We start from the raw sequence: 12,972 nt of genomic DNA, 5'->3' as shown, positions 1-12,972 counted from the left end.
CTGATGGAAAAATCTCCATTCCTCCAGCTCCAGGCAAAAACTGAAATATCAACCATTCTGCCTGCTGCCCTGGGCGTTCTATCTTGTAATCTTGTTGTGAGGCACTTAGGCCTTCCCTTCACTCTGCTGTCTGCTGCTGATCTGTTGGCAGATGAGCAAAAGTTGTAGCTACTCACAGTCTCACCTCCAGTTAATGAATGTCTAAGGGTTACATATTGAGGAAAAAAAAACCAAAACCTTGCGAGTTCACTGGTTTAGTGATTGTGTTAATAGCTTAAAATGATGAAAAGTGAGGGATATTGTTCTTTGTTCTTTACTATTCCGAAGCACAATCAAACAACAAAACTGCAACTATGGTACTACTATTAAAACGTATTTGGAGTTTTTAAGTTTTTGCCAATAACATTATGACAGATTTTGTTAGAATTGCTGATCTAGCATTAAAATCTTTGGGAAAAAGCTCAACGACCAATCCATGTCAGAGCATTTAATCTCAAAAGAAGATTGAAAGATCACTTTATAACAAAGACTGCAATAACTGTCAATGTCTTTAAATGGGATGACGAATGGAGAAAAATGAGTTGAACCTCATAAAGAACTACTTTTACTACTCTAAATATAGTAATCAGAAGAGTTAATTAAAGACAATGGAACAGTATAAACAGAATTGGGATCGCCCTTTCCAGGTCGGATTGTCTTCCAAACTCCTGCTAGCAGTCTGTCAACATCTACTATATAAGGATAGAAAAGAATTTCGAAGTCATTTTTAAGTAGAGAATCAGGAAACCTAAAAGTCAAACCAAAAAAAGAACAAAATGCAAACCTTCATTGCATTATCAGCTTCGTTAGACCCAGATCTGTGACAGAGTCATTTGGTAAGCTTACAGTTGTTTTTTACATTCTACTCTGTTTATGGACTGTGTTATGGGAAGTTGACGAAAAGTTGATGGAAGTTCATGAATTTTTCTATCCGTAGTTAATTTAAAAATGGGTTCACGACCTCCTTGAATATAATTCATTGCTCGGAAAATGTTTGGACACAACAAGAGCAATCAAAAACTGCATGTTTCGGAATAAAAAAAAATACTATCAGATATGTTCGAATTTTGAAAAGTTTTGTAATCATAGGTACTATCAGTTAATCAAGTTTTACTTTTTAATCTTAACAGTAAGTATCAAAATTACAAAAATTTTCAAAATTCGAACAACATGCAGTTCTTGATTGCTCAAGGTTACCTTGTTGTGTCTAAACATTTTGGAACGATGTGGTAACATAGAAAATCTTACCTAACAATCCGAAGAATCAGTTTCCTTATCCGGCTTGGTCAATCAAGGAGGTTGTGAACCCCATATTTAAATTAACTGTGGATAATCTTGATTAGCAGTTTGGTTTAAGCAAGATAGAGAATATGGGTGTTGTTAGTTCTCTTTGTTTATGCAATTTTGAATGCCACCTCTGAAGTCGGGAAAATTTTCTCGGGAATTTGACAGTCCATCAGAAAGGATTTTCATTCCAACTCTGAACTCTTCTGTCGCTGTTTCTCTGCAGGCTGTTTGAAATTCATAAAGCTCGATACATAGATATTTCTTACCTGTTCAACGAAGGGAAAATTGCAGGTTTGCCTTGTCTTAAAAAATGGTGGAAGGTGGCGTCACAAAAGCTGATAAGACAGAGTTCACGGAATGCTGGAAGACAACATGGAAGACTCCATACATTATGAAACTTGCACTGTCAGCTGGGATTGGAGGGCTCCTGTTTGGTTACGACACAGGTAACACGATGTGTGTTCTACAATGTAAAAATGATGTCAGACACTCAATCAGACATGTCTGGTTTATTTTACTAACATACTATACAATGATCGTCGGAGTACAGGAGTAATCTCTGGTGCCCTTCTTTATATCCGTGACGATTTTCAAGAAGTCGACAGGAAAACATGGCTACAGGTTAGATAATCTTTACCACCTTCTTCAACGGAAAGCAGAAGGCGAAAAAAGAAAACAATGTTGATAAATTGTTGGTTTGCAGGAAACCATTGTGAGTACGGCTGTAGCAGGTGCTATAATCGGAGCTGCATTTGGAGGATGGATAAACGACAGGTTCGGGAGAAAACTATCAATTTTGGTTGCTGATGTTCTTTTCTTTGTGGGTGCCATAGTTATGGCTCTCGCTCCAGCTCCATGGATGATTATTATTGGAAGAATATTTGTTGGTTTAGGAGTCGGAATGGCTTCAATGACGGCACCTCTTTATATTTCAGAAGCTTCCCCTGCTAGAATCCGAGGTGCACTTGTTAGTACTAACGGTTTGCTGATTACAGGAGGGCAGTTTCTGTCTTACCTAATCAATCTGGCCTTTACTCATGTAAGTGGTAATAATCACAGCAATTTAAAATTTCTCTTCTCTTTTTTATCTGATATATTAGTTTATTGTGTTTCAGGCTCCTGGAACCTGGCGTTGGATGCTTGGAGTCGCTGGAATCCCCGCTGTGGTTCAATTTGTCTTGATGCTGTCACTTCCTGAGTCTCCTAGATGGCTTTACAGACAGGTTAAATCTTGTCCTGATTGATTCGATCAGCAAATATTTGTTTGCAAAATTTGTACAATAATAATATTGATAACAATATATTTTTTGTTGATATTCAGAACAAGGTAGAGGAGGCCAGGTCCATCCTAGAAAGAATTTATCCTGCTGATGAAGTTGAAGATGAGTTGAATGCCTTGAAAGAATCTGTTGAAGCTGAAAAAGCTGATGAGCATGCGATCGGGGACAGTCTGCTAGAAAAGGTAAGGGGTGCTTTGAGCAATGCTGTGGTTCGAAGGGGACTCTATGCTGGTGTGACTGTCCAGGTGGCTCAGCAGTTTTCAGGCATCAATACTGTCATGTATTATAGCCCAACGATAGTTCAGTTCGCTGGATTTGCATCAAACAAGACAGCAATGGCCCTTTCTCTGATCACTTCTGGTCTTAATGCCGTTGGCTCCATTATCAGCATGACTTTGGTTGACAGATATGGCAGGAGGAGGCTGATGATTGTTTCCATGTTTGGCATCATCACTTGCCTTGTGGTGTTATCGATCGTGTTCTTTCAAGCTGCCAGCCATTCTCCCAAAATTAACCAATTTGAATCAACCCACTTTGCTATAAATGCTACATGTCCAAGCTATCTATCAGCTCCTAATCCGGCATCATGGAACTGCATGTCTTGCTTGAAAGCTGAATGTGGTTTCTGTGCTAATGGGGCAAACGAAGTAAGTATCTTTACCTTTTTACTCAGAGCAATTCAATATCAATCGTCTCATTCCCAGCCTCACTCTTAACCAATTCAATTTGATTGATCTATTCTTTTCTTTGTTCAGTATTCCCCCGGAGCATGCTTGGCATTGACCACAGATCTAAAGGGTTCATGTCGGGAACAACATCGTACTTGGTTCAAGGATGGTTGCCCAAGCAGATTTGGGTTTCTGGCAGTCATTCTCCTAGGATTTTACATCATTTCCTACTCCCCCGGAATGGGAACTGTCCCTTGGATCGTGAACTCTGAGATTTACCCACTAAGGTACAGAGGCATTGGTGGAGGGATGGCTGCAGTTGCAAACTGGGTGTCCAATCTTATTGTCAGCGAGACATTCTTAACCTTGACAAAAGCTCTTGGTTCCGCTGGCACCTTCCTCCTGTTTGCTGCAGTTTGTGTCATTGGACTTATCTGCATCTACTGGTTTGTACCTGAAACCAAAGGACTGCCGTTCGAAGAGGTTGAGGAGATGCTGAAGGTTGGTTACAAGCCTAAAGCATTTAGGACCAGGTCAAAGGGCGACACCGGTAATGCCTGAGACGAAAGTAGTTTTGTTAGGCAAGTAACGTTAGTCTCTGCGTCTTTTACAGGACCACATTGTTTCATAGCTCTTCAACCGGTTTTACTTTCATTGATAAGCTTGTAACTCAGTTACAATCGTATTATTTTCACTCTAGTATTACTCTTCTCCCTCCTCTTTCTCTTCAAAGTAACTTTGCTTTTGGCTGGGAAGAGAGTTTTGTCTTTAAGGTGCACACCAATTCATCTCTGGTCCATGAAGAACATACTGATAAACAATCCGTGCGACCCAAAGACAAACTGGTTAAACCACAACGGATGCCGACAACTGGGTCTCATAATTACATGAAATGCATACATTTGACCATGAAATAGCAATCCTTCACACAGCGGGGGCAAAACACACCTGCTCTGCCAGCTAATGCATAATTAATAACGACAAGGAATGAAAAGGATAGTTATGCTCTCAATTCAAATTTACATATATATCTCTGGTGGGGTTGAACCGGTTGGCGGGCATTGCTAGATGTATGCAAGTAGGACAGACAGATGGTGAAGGTAGCACACAGCAGATTTAACAACCTTTACACCAAATAGGAGCAGATCAAGGGCCCTACCATGTCTCAATATGCATCAACCTAAAGCTATAATTCAGTCCCTCAACAATAATGCATAATTCCTCTTGGTAACTGGGGAAAATAGTGGGAAAGGAAAGAAAACCAGATACCGAACCATTCCTCCTACCGCAGGATTTCAGTTGTTTGATGCAGAAACATGCTATGGGCATCAGAGAACTTGAGGGAAAATAGTTATCGACCAGCAGAAGTTTACTACTGCATCTATCACAGCACACAGATGATCAAGAAAAGTATAAGAAAAAAGAGGATATGATATGTGATCTTTACATTAACTTTATGCAAAACCTGCGCACAATTGTTTCTATCACATAAAGCTCAAGCTACAAGATGGAACAAGAAGCAATAAAAAATGCTCAGAGGCAGAGCATATCAACGAACTCTCATCTTCACTATGTAAAAAACAGACAATCAGTACTCAGTAGACCTATGCAATAGAATTTGGGTCACCTAGACAAAACAAAAGGAAAATAACCCAAAACCCACAAGCCAAACGGGTATTCCACCATTGAGAACAAAAGTCAATAAGATGGAAAAAGGTAAAAACAAAAACCCCAAAAACCTAGTCAAAATCATACATCTAAAAAGTCAGTCTCTTGCACACTAGCCTCCCCTAATTTTTTCTTTTTTACTTGTACAATCATTCTCCCAAATTTCTCAACCACACTGTACAATCCATCAAAACACTCCCTATATACAAAAAAAAAAAAAAAAGAAACCGATAACCTAGTATAATTACCTCTATCAGTAATTAAACATCGTCTTCTCTAAGGACTGGATGAGGAAGCCTCTTGCCTTGGTTCTCTCAGGTATCCAAGAAGTGTTTCAGCCTGCAAAATTAACATTTATCAAATACATCAGCAGTTAATATGAAGCAAATATTACTTATTCTTGAACACAAGAATGTATGGATACAATTGATGCAAAACTCAGCATTGTGTAGATACACTCATGTTACATAGTACAGTGTAGATAACAACTCAGCAACTCTAAGCAAATGCTCAGTTCTGATCATCCAAGGGAAACTACTTAATAACGAGTAATGTTAATAAATCAGGTAATTCAGTCAACCACAAACTGCACTGGAACAAGAAACAAGCTATTTACTATCTAGTGATTATCAAGCATTCAACTTTATCCTCAGGCAATCAATCAAAAAAATAAGGTACTTGAGAAACAGTTGTTTCTTTATCTTGATTCAAACACTAGTCAACCAATATAAACTAAAATTACCTTATGCTTAGCCCTAACGCTCCCGGTCTGAGAAAGCGCCACAAGAGGAGGGATCCCACCTTCCCTAACAAGCAACCCACGATTCCTTATGCTATCAGCACACAACTGCAATAGTGTCAACACCGCAAACTCCTTCCCCTTGAGAGAACCATCCTCGATCGCCTCCACCAGTGCCGCAATCCCACCTTCCTCCACGATAGCTTCCCTTCCTTCCTCAATCCCCGCCAAGCTACTGAGAACAACCATCGCCTTCTCTGCCATCCCGGTCCCTTGCTCTCCCACCAGCCCCACCAGAGGCTTAACTGCACCCGCACTTACCGCCCTTTCTTTGTTCTGCCTGGCCGAACAGAGCTTATAAAGGGTCGTCAGTGCATCTTTCTTGCCTCTGTTGGATCCATTCATCAAAAGAGATACCAGTGGTGGGATTGCCCCGCATGCTCCGATGGACGTCTTGTTTTCCTCAATCAAAGCTAAGCTCAGAAGTGCACATGCCGCGTTTTGCTTGGAGGTTTCAGTTCCTGTCTTGAGAACATACACTAACGATTTAATAGCTCCAGCATTTATAATCAGTGTTTTGTTCGCTTCGAAAAGTGACAAATTTAGCAACGCAGTCACTGCGTGCTCTTGAGTCCAAGGATCGCTGTTTCGTAGAAGCGGAATCAGAGCAGGGATCGCACCTGATTCTCCGATTAACGCACGGTTATCCACGCGGTTCTTAGCTAGTAGCCTGAGCTTAGCCGCAGCCGATCGCTTCACCGCAATGGACGGCGATTGGAGGCCGTCGATGCAGATCTTGACGGTCGGTTGAAGATCCTCTGGCGAAATACTCTCGATAATCTCAGTCGAGAAGTTTTCTCTTTGCAGAAAGCCGTGACACGGCTCCAGCTCCGGCTCAGGCTCAGCTCCATTATTACTATTCTCATTTCCCAACCTGTTTTCGGGAGACGGCAAGCTCGCTAGCCGCTGCAACTCACCGGATATATCGCTGCTACAGGCCGAGAAATCACTGAACGCTTGGGAAATGTCCAAAAAGCCCTCGCTTTCTGACTCAGACTTAACCGATTTGCTCTTGGAAGCCAGCTCTCCGAGACGCATGTCGATGACGGATTCCGTGAGATTTTCGGAGACGAATCCAGACCTCTCAGGGACGGAGCTGGTGAAGGAGCAGCTGCTGTTGTCGTTTTGGTAGAGATTGGAGCGTACGGTCCGCATGGACCGCCCCGTGTGTCGGTGGATTTTGGTGGTCGAAGCAGAACCCGGTGCGTAGAAGTTTCGACCCAGCGGAAACCGGTTCGAATTCGAGTGAGAATCTTGCAGAGAAACCATTTCTAGAAACAAAAACAAACAACCTTAAGAACTACTAACAGTAATCAATGCAATTCAGCAACTGCTTTATGGTTTTCAAAAGAACTTCACTTCATGGTGGAATTGAGAGACAGAGAGAGAGAGAGTGTGTGGAGAAGAGTGAGGCGGGCCGAGGTTCGATTTTATGGCCTGGATTTGCCTTTGTCGGGTGGTATTGGTATCTGGGGGGTAAAACTATAGTCACCGTCCGTGAAAAAATAAAATAAAATAACCCATTGACGGACTAGAAAAAATAACACGTGGTCAGTTCTGGTCTTGTCAGGTCATTTCCAGTGGGCCCAAAGCAAGACATTGATCTTTTTTTAAAAAAAATTCTACGATGGTGCGAAGTAAAGTAGATGTGACGGTGGTCATCGCTTTTGAAACTCAACCCTGTTGTGGCTGCGAATTTCACCATCGTAAAAGTGCTGACCCCACGGTAAAAAAACTTTTCTCTCCACGCTCGCCTGCTATTATTTCAAAAAAGGGTAAATTCTACGATGGTCATTCAACTTAGTTTTAATTGTCGTATGGCCCATTCTCTTATGTGTATTTCTATTTGGGGGGTCATTCTCTTATAATTTATGTGCCGTGAGTTATTAATTAAGTATTCTTCTTCATGGCTTCATTACCAATAGATTAATGACCGAATTGAATAAAATTGAAATTGAATGGCTTCAGTGACTACTTCTAACAAATTTTGAGGCTGTTACTGCAATTTCTGCAATGGGAGTCAGTTTACAGTTTGTAACATGAGGCATGGAGGACACGTGGTGCCAACTCGGCTTTTCATGTAATTTTCGTGGGATGAATAAAAAATGTGTCCGTCGGATCGAAATCAAACGGCGAGAGCGCTTCTGGTTTTCGAGCAAAAGTACGATGACCAAGAATAACTTTACGATACGCTTTGTCGACGGAATAAAATAAAAAATGAATAAAATTATTATTTTATAAAAATAAATTATTATATACTTTAATTTATAAAAATTATTATTATGATGATTTATTTCAATGATTAATTGATAAAAATAATTTTAAGAATAATTAAAGAATAAGTAGTTAATGATAAAAATACTTTTTATTAAAATTAAAAAATTTATTTTGTTAAAAGATAAAAATATTCTAAGTAATAAAATCAAAATACCTTTTACTATAATTAAAAAACATTTTTACTAAAATATAAATATATTTTTATTATAATTTAATAATATTTTATATTATAAGATAATTAAACCTTTTATTATAATTAAATAATATTTAATATTAAAAGATAAAATATATTCTTCATTAAATTTAGATAATACTAAATAATTTTTTATTACATTTATTATTTTCAAATAATGATATTAAATAATATTATTTATAATATTTATTATAATTAAATAATATTAATATATTAAATAATATTTAAATATTTTCATTTTTTTTTAAATGAAGTAAAAAATTTTATATCTTCTGTATTTAAAGAGAGAAAAAAATATGTTTAGTATTATGTTATAAAGTAATTTTTTAAATTGTAAAAAAATATTTTTGTTTAATCAACTTTTTTTCTTATTCTCAATAATTCAAAATAACTATTATCAAGGGAAGTCTTGGTAATGCCTATTCAAGCTCTTTTTAAAATAATTATTCCATTAAATTAAATATAACTTTATCTCGATAATGATAATAGAGGAACAATGATTATTTCATTCCTTTCAACCAAACACGCCCTTAGAGTCTACGTATGGCATCTGCTAACTCAAATGCTCAATAAGCCACATCAACTGCATGTGTGGAGTATAAATAATTACATTTATATATGTGAATATGTACAATGTAATTAATGCATTTATTAAACAGATCAAATTAAATTGTTATGGCATAATAAATTCATTTAAACACAATTAATTTATTTACATATACATTATAAATAGATTAAACAAGTTAAATCGTATAAATTAACATGATAACACAACTAATTAAACGAGTTAAACTTGTCATATACGAGTTAAAATAATTTAATTGGTTTAAAATAAAAATTATCATGTTTTAAGCTTATCGATATATCTAAGACACAAAATACAATAATCTTTAAATTTAAATTTATTTAATTTTATATTATCTTTGAATCGTATTAACTGGTCGTGTTCAAAAGAGGTATAGAGAAAAACAATTGTCAACTACAATAAATTTTGGCAACAAGATGAATGGAGGTTGGTTTGTCCGTAGAGGTGAATTTCAACATTCAAAATCAAATTGCTCACCAAAACCCTTTGATTATTTTTCCAGTCTCCTCAAGTTAATTTTGATTAGCTCACTCACTCTAATCTCTAATCTCCATTAATACGCTACCTCATTCTTTCGCTGCATAAGGCAAAACTTTAGGATTAGGTAGCCGCCCCAAAGCTAAAAAAGCCCCCTTATTTATTTAATTTCTTGTCACCCTACTATAAATATGTTTACGTACGTTTTGAATAATCTTTCCCTTAATGCATACTCTTTTAATTTTAATATTAATATTAGTAGATATATTACTTAGTCCTAATTATTTTATTTGCAGCCAAAGAAGAAGAGGGGCAGACTGTGATTTTTGGTATTTTTTTTAATTTATGTTTTTGTTGCTTTATCATGCAACATGCTGAGTTGTTTAGCACCCTAACGACTCTCATTAATTTAAGTTTGAAAAAGATTGTGTTTGTCCCTACATGTAATTATAATTAAAAACACGAAATTCTCTTATCGTAACACAATTAATTAATATAAATTGAAAATAAAATATGCAATTGAAGTTTTGTTAATTTATTGTTGGTTTTTCGAATAATTGAATAATCTTGTCTCATCTCCAAATTCAGCCGAGCAGATTTTGTACATTTAATTTACTTATTCGAATAATTATAAAGTAATTCGAAGTCTTTACTTAAATTAATCTTGGTTTTGTAGCTTGTCAAAGGTATCAATTTTGTAGTTCAAATAAATACATCTATTGCATCTGAATATTTGTCTCATTGGCTGGTGCATAATCCCTCTGTCTAAAGAGTAGGGTTCGAATCTTCCTCTTCTAATTATAAAAAATAAAAATAAATAAATGCATCTACTATTATAATATTAATAGTATTATTCAAAGGATATCATTAGTCTACCAAATTTTAAAAGTCTATAAACAAACAAGGTAAAATTGTGTGATTTATAATTTGATCATAATATAGACAAAATTTAACAATCCCCATGAAAATGAAATATATATGAATTATTAAATTATTTTAATACACTAGCCTTGACATTACGTGTTATACAACAAATACAAGTAATAATTATATGGCAAGTTAACGCATTTATTATTATTATTTTGTTTGTCTTTTTAAAAAAATTAAAATAAAAAATTTAATTTTGATATATTTTATATTACGTGTTTCAAAAAACTTTTTATTTTAAGATATTTTGGAAAAAAAATAATTAATTATTATTTTCGTGATAAGAAGATGATGATTTTAGTTGAACTAAAAACCTAGTGTGATCCATGATTACGCGGATTTGACAAAGAGAAGTTGCATTGGCCAGTTGTACTAAGAGCAGCGACGTTAGGTGGACCATGGACCATGGACCATGAACCACGGTGGCCGGACACGCAGACCAGCACTTTCCTTCCTTTTTTTTTTTTCGGCCCCCTTTAATTATCCCCACAAAAAAAAAAAATAATATATATATATATATATATATATAAACATAAACTTTTACTCTGTTCTTCTTGTTAAAAGTAAATATCTTTTTTGGTGAGATTCATGATGGCTGCGCAGACTCGTAAATGGTTTTTTGGATTTAGGACAAGTGGTCACCATGAGCAATTGTTTTACTTTCTGTGATTACCTTTCTTTTGAGTTCGTATGAAGAAAAAGTAAGAACTATCTGGACATCAATCGAGTGGGGTTTTGAATTGTTCAAAAACCTTGTATTAAAGCGTCCACTAAACTGATGGAAGATATTACTTTTGTTTTTTTAAGAAAAATTGATTATTATTTATGTTTATGTGATCGTCACACGAATACATCGTATACTCGAGAGGATTAGACTTTGATAATTATCACTTGGATGATTGTTTGTCACTTTCATCATCTTTGAGCGTTTATAATAGAAAAAAAAAAACATAAGAGAACGAGACGGGAATAGTAAGTATGTATGTATGTATGTTTATACGGGTCTAACTTCGAATTCTCGGGATTAATTTCTATTAGAGGAAAGAATTACAACCTTGTGGGTAATACTGTTCCTATAGTTTTCCATTGGAGGCGTCATGACTACTGCGGCTGTTGATCCTTCATAAATAACGAGTTGAATCCGTGTTAGGGAAAATATCCTCAAGGTTTGCATTGGGCTCTGCAAACTGGAAACTGCGGCAGCCAACTTGCAAATAAATCACGGCCACACTTGCCCTCTCTACTCTCACCATCACACCATTGCCAGGCAAAGATCTCAAGTGTTTGAAAGCATTGACATTCATGATGATTAAACCCACTGAAAATGTTAAATGAAGTTGAGATGAAAATCGACAAAGTCAACTGGCAATAGCGAAGATGGGGATTTGGGATATTAGCTAAACGATAAGACCAGTAACAACTTTCCAGATGAAACGATATCTCAGTTTTCCCTCTCTCTCTCTCTCTCTCTGTCATATCTGCCTGCGGGGTTGTAATACACAGCCAAAACTGTACCATAACAAAGTCATAATGACTAGCTTTAAATGTAATCCATTCAATTTTGTCAAACCAAAGGCAACTAAACCCTACTTTATGAATTTAATAGTGCTTGCTGACAGAGGAACTGTGGCTTCGATGTTAACATATATATATATATATCAGCACTCCCTCCCTCTGTAAAAACTTTAAAGTAAAAAATGGTTAACGTGCAGCATGCAAGAAACATGCACCTTTGACGTATACAGCTTTGGGTCTGTACCCTGTAGGAGTACTGTTAGATAGCAACTTCCAAACCACTCATTCAAACATGGTAAATTCATAGTAACACAGTGGATTTAGCGAAAGAAGAGAGAAGGCAGATTTGCTGTCTGTCGGTAGAGGTGAATGATTCGCCCTTTATGGTCGGTTTTGGCTGCACATCTGAATAAATTCAAAGATGGGGAAAAAAAAAATGAACCCCCATGACATCCTCCGTTTACTCTAAAAATTCTCCATTGAAAATCAACTTGTCCCTTGTGGGAGGAAGATTCTTAAAACATTCGTAAGCAAATTTGCTAGGTGACTTAAAAGAAGAAGGGTTAAATATATATGTGGCATTATCCTGAGGGGTGGGAGCGGTGAGTAGGACTTCTTCTGATGGATGTACTTTTGAGGGAAAAAGCCATTTGTCCTTCAAACAAGGGAAATAAAACTAGAGTATAGGATTGATGGTGATAGATATGGAAAGTTGATACGGATATTTGACTCTTGAATCGGGTGGGTTATTTCCCCGTATCTAACCTAAAATTACTGGACAATAATTCAAGAGTTTTTATTATATTTAAATATCTTTCACGTCACGAGAAGAAGTTCATAGTAAATGTTAAGTTCTTAAAACGGATATTGAATTTGAAATCAATTGATAATAAGTGAAAAGGTTTTATTATGATTAAGGTGGTAAATTTACTACCATTTCAATTAAGGATCATATGTAAGCCATGGATATGGACATGGCCCAGCCTGTTTCTAGGTTGAAAATGGCCAAATGGGTGGTGAAAAAAGCACCACTTCCATGGCACCCTTTGCCCCCTCGGTTCAGCACTAAGCACCTACCCGTTGGCCTTACCATTGCGCCAAATAAAAAGCAAATCTCACCATATCCATTTTTTTTTCCTTTGATATTTACTGGTATTCCTTGAACTTTAGGCAGAGGCCAATAATTCTAGGTGACGTCATGGGTTTCACCAGGGTCCCTGCTTTGTCAGGCGTAGAGATCTTTTGGACCAGCTCAG

At 36.6% G+C, this 12,972-nt stretch overlaps 2 protein-coding genes across 4 annotated transcripts; one reads left to right on the top strand and one right to left on the bottom strand.

Annotated features, from left to right (window-relative positions):
* On the top strand, window positions 819-4,059 carry LOC18597291 (inositol transporter 4). Of its 2 annotated transcripts, XM_007026221.2 has the most exons (7): window positions 819-875; window positions 1,550-1,772; window positions 1,877-1,947; window positions 2,030-2,365; window positions 2,442-2,549; window positions 2,648-3,253; window positions 3,362-4,059. In XM_007026221.2, exons 2-7 carry the CDS (start codon window positions 1,637-1,639, stop codon window positions 3,833-3,835), a joined length of 1,731 nt encoding a protein of 576 aa, XP_007026283.1. In that variant the 5' UTR covers window positions 819-875; window positions 1,550-1,636; the 3' UTR covers window positions 3,836-4,059. The 2 variants fall into 2 exon arrangements, with proteins under 2 accessions (XP_007026283.1, XP_017979175.1); XM_018123686.1 differs by lacking the exon at window positions 819-875 and having other exon boundaries at window positions 1,493-1,772.
* Window positions 4,158-7,172, bottom strand: LOC18597290 (U-box domain-containing protein 4). 2 transcript variants are annotated; one of them, XM_007026219.2, is made up of 3 exons: window positions 5,685-7,172; window positions 5,191-5,281; window positions 4,158-4,655 (listed from the first exon to the last, which is right to left on the bottom strand). In XM_007026219.2, exons 1-2 carry the CDS (start codon window positions 7,008-7,010, stop codon window positions 5,219-5,221), a joined length of 1,389 nt encoding a protein of 462 aa, XP_007026281.2. In that variant the 5' UTR covers window positions 7,011-7,172; the 3' UTR covers window positions 4,158-4,655; window positions 5,191-5,218. The 2 variants fall into 2 exon arrangements, with proteins under 2 accessions (XP_007026281.2, XP_007026282.2); XM_007026220.2 differs by lacking the exon at window positions 4,158-4,655 and having other exon boundaries at window positions 4,688-5,281.

Source organism: Theobroma cacao, chromosome 6 (genome assembly GCF_000208745.1).
Source record: "Theobroma cacao cultivar B97-61/B2 chromosome 6, Criollo_cocoa_genome_V2, whole genome shotgun sequence".
Lineage (NCBI taxonomy): Eukaryota > Viridiplantae > Streptophyta > Magnoliopsida > Malvales > Malvaceae > Theobroma > Theobroma cacao.
The sequence above is the reverse complement of the archived record's forward strand: the minus strand, read 5'-3'. Positions and strand labels throughout refer to the sequence as shown.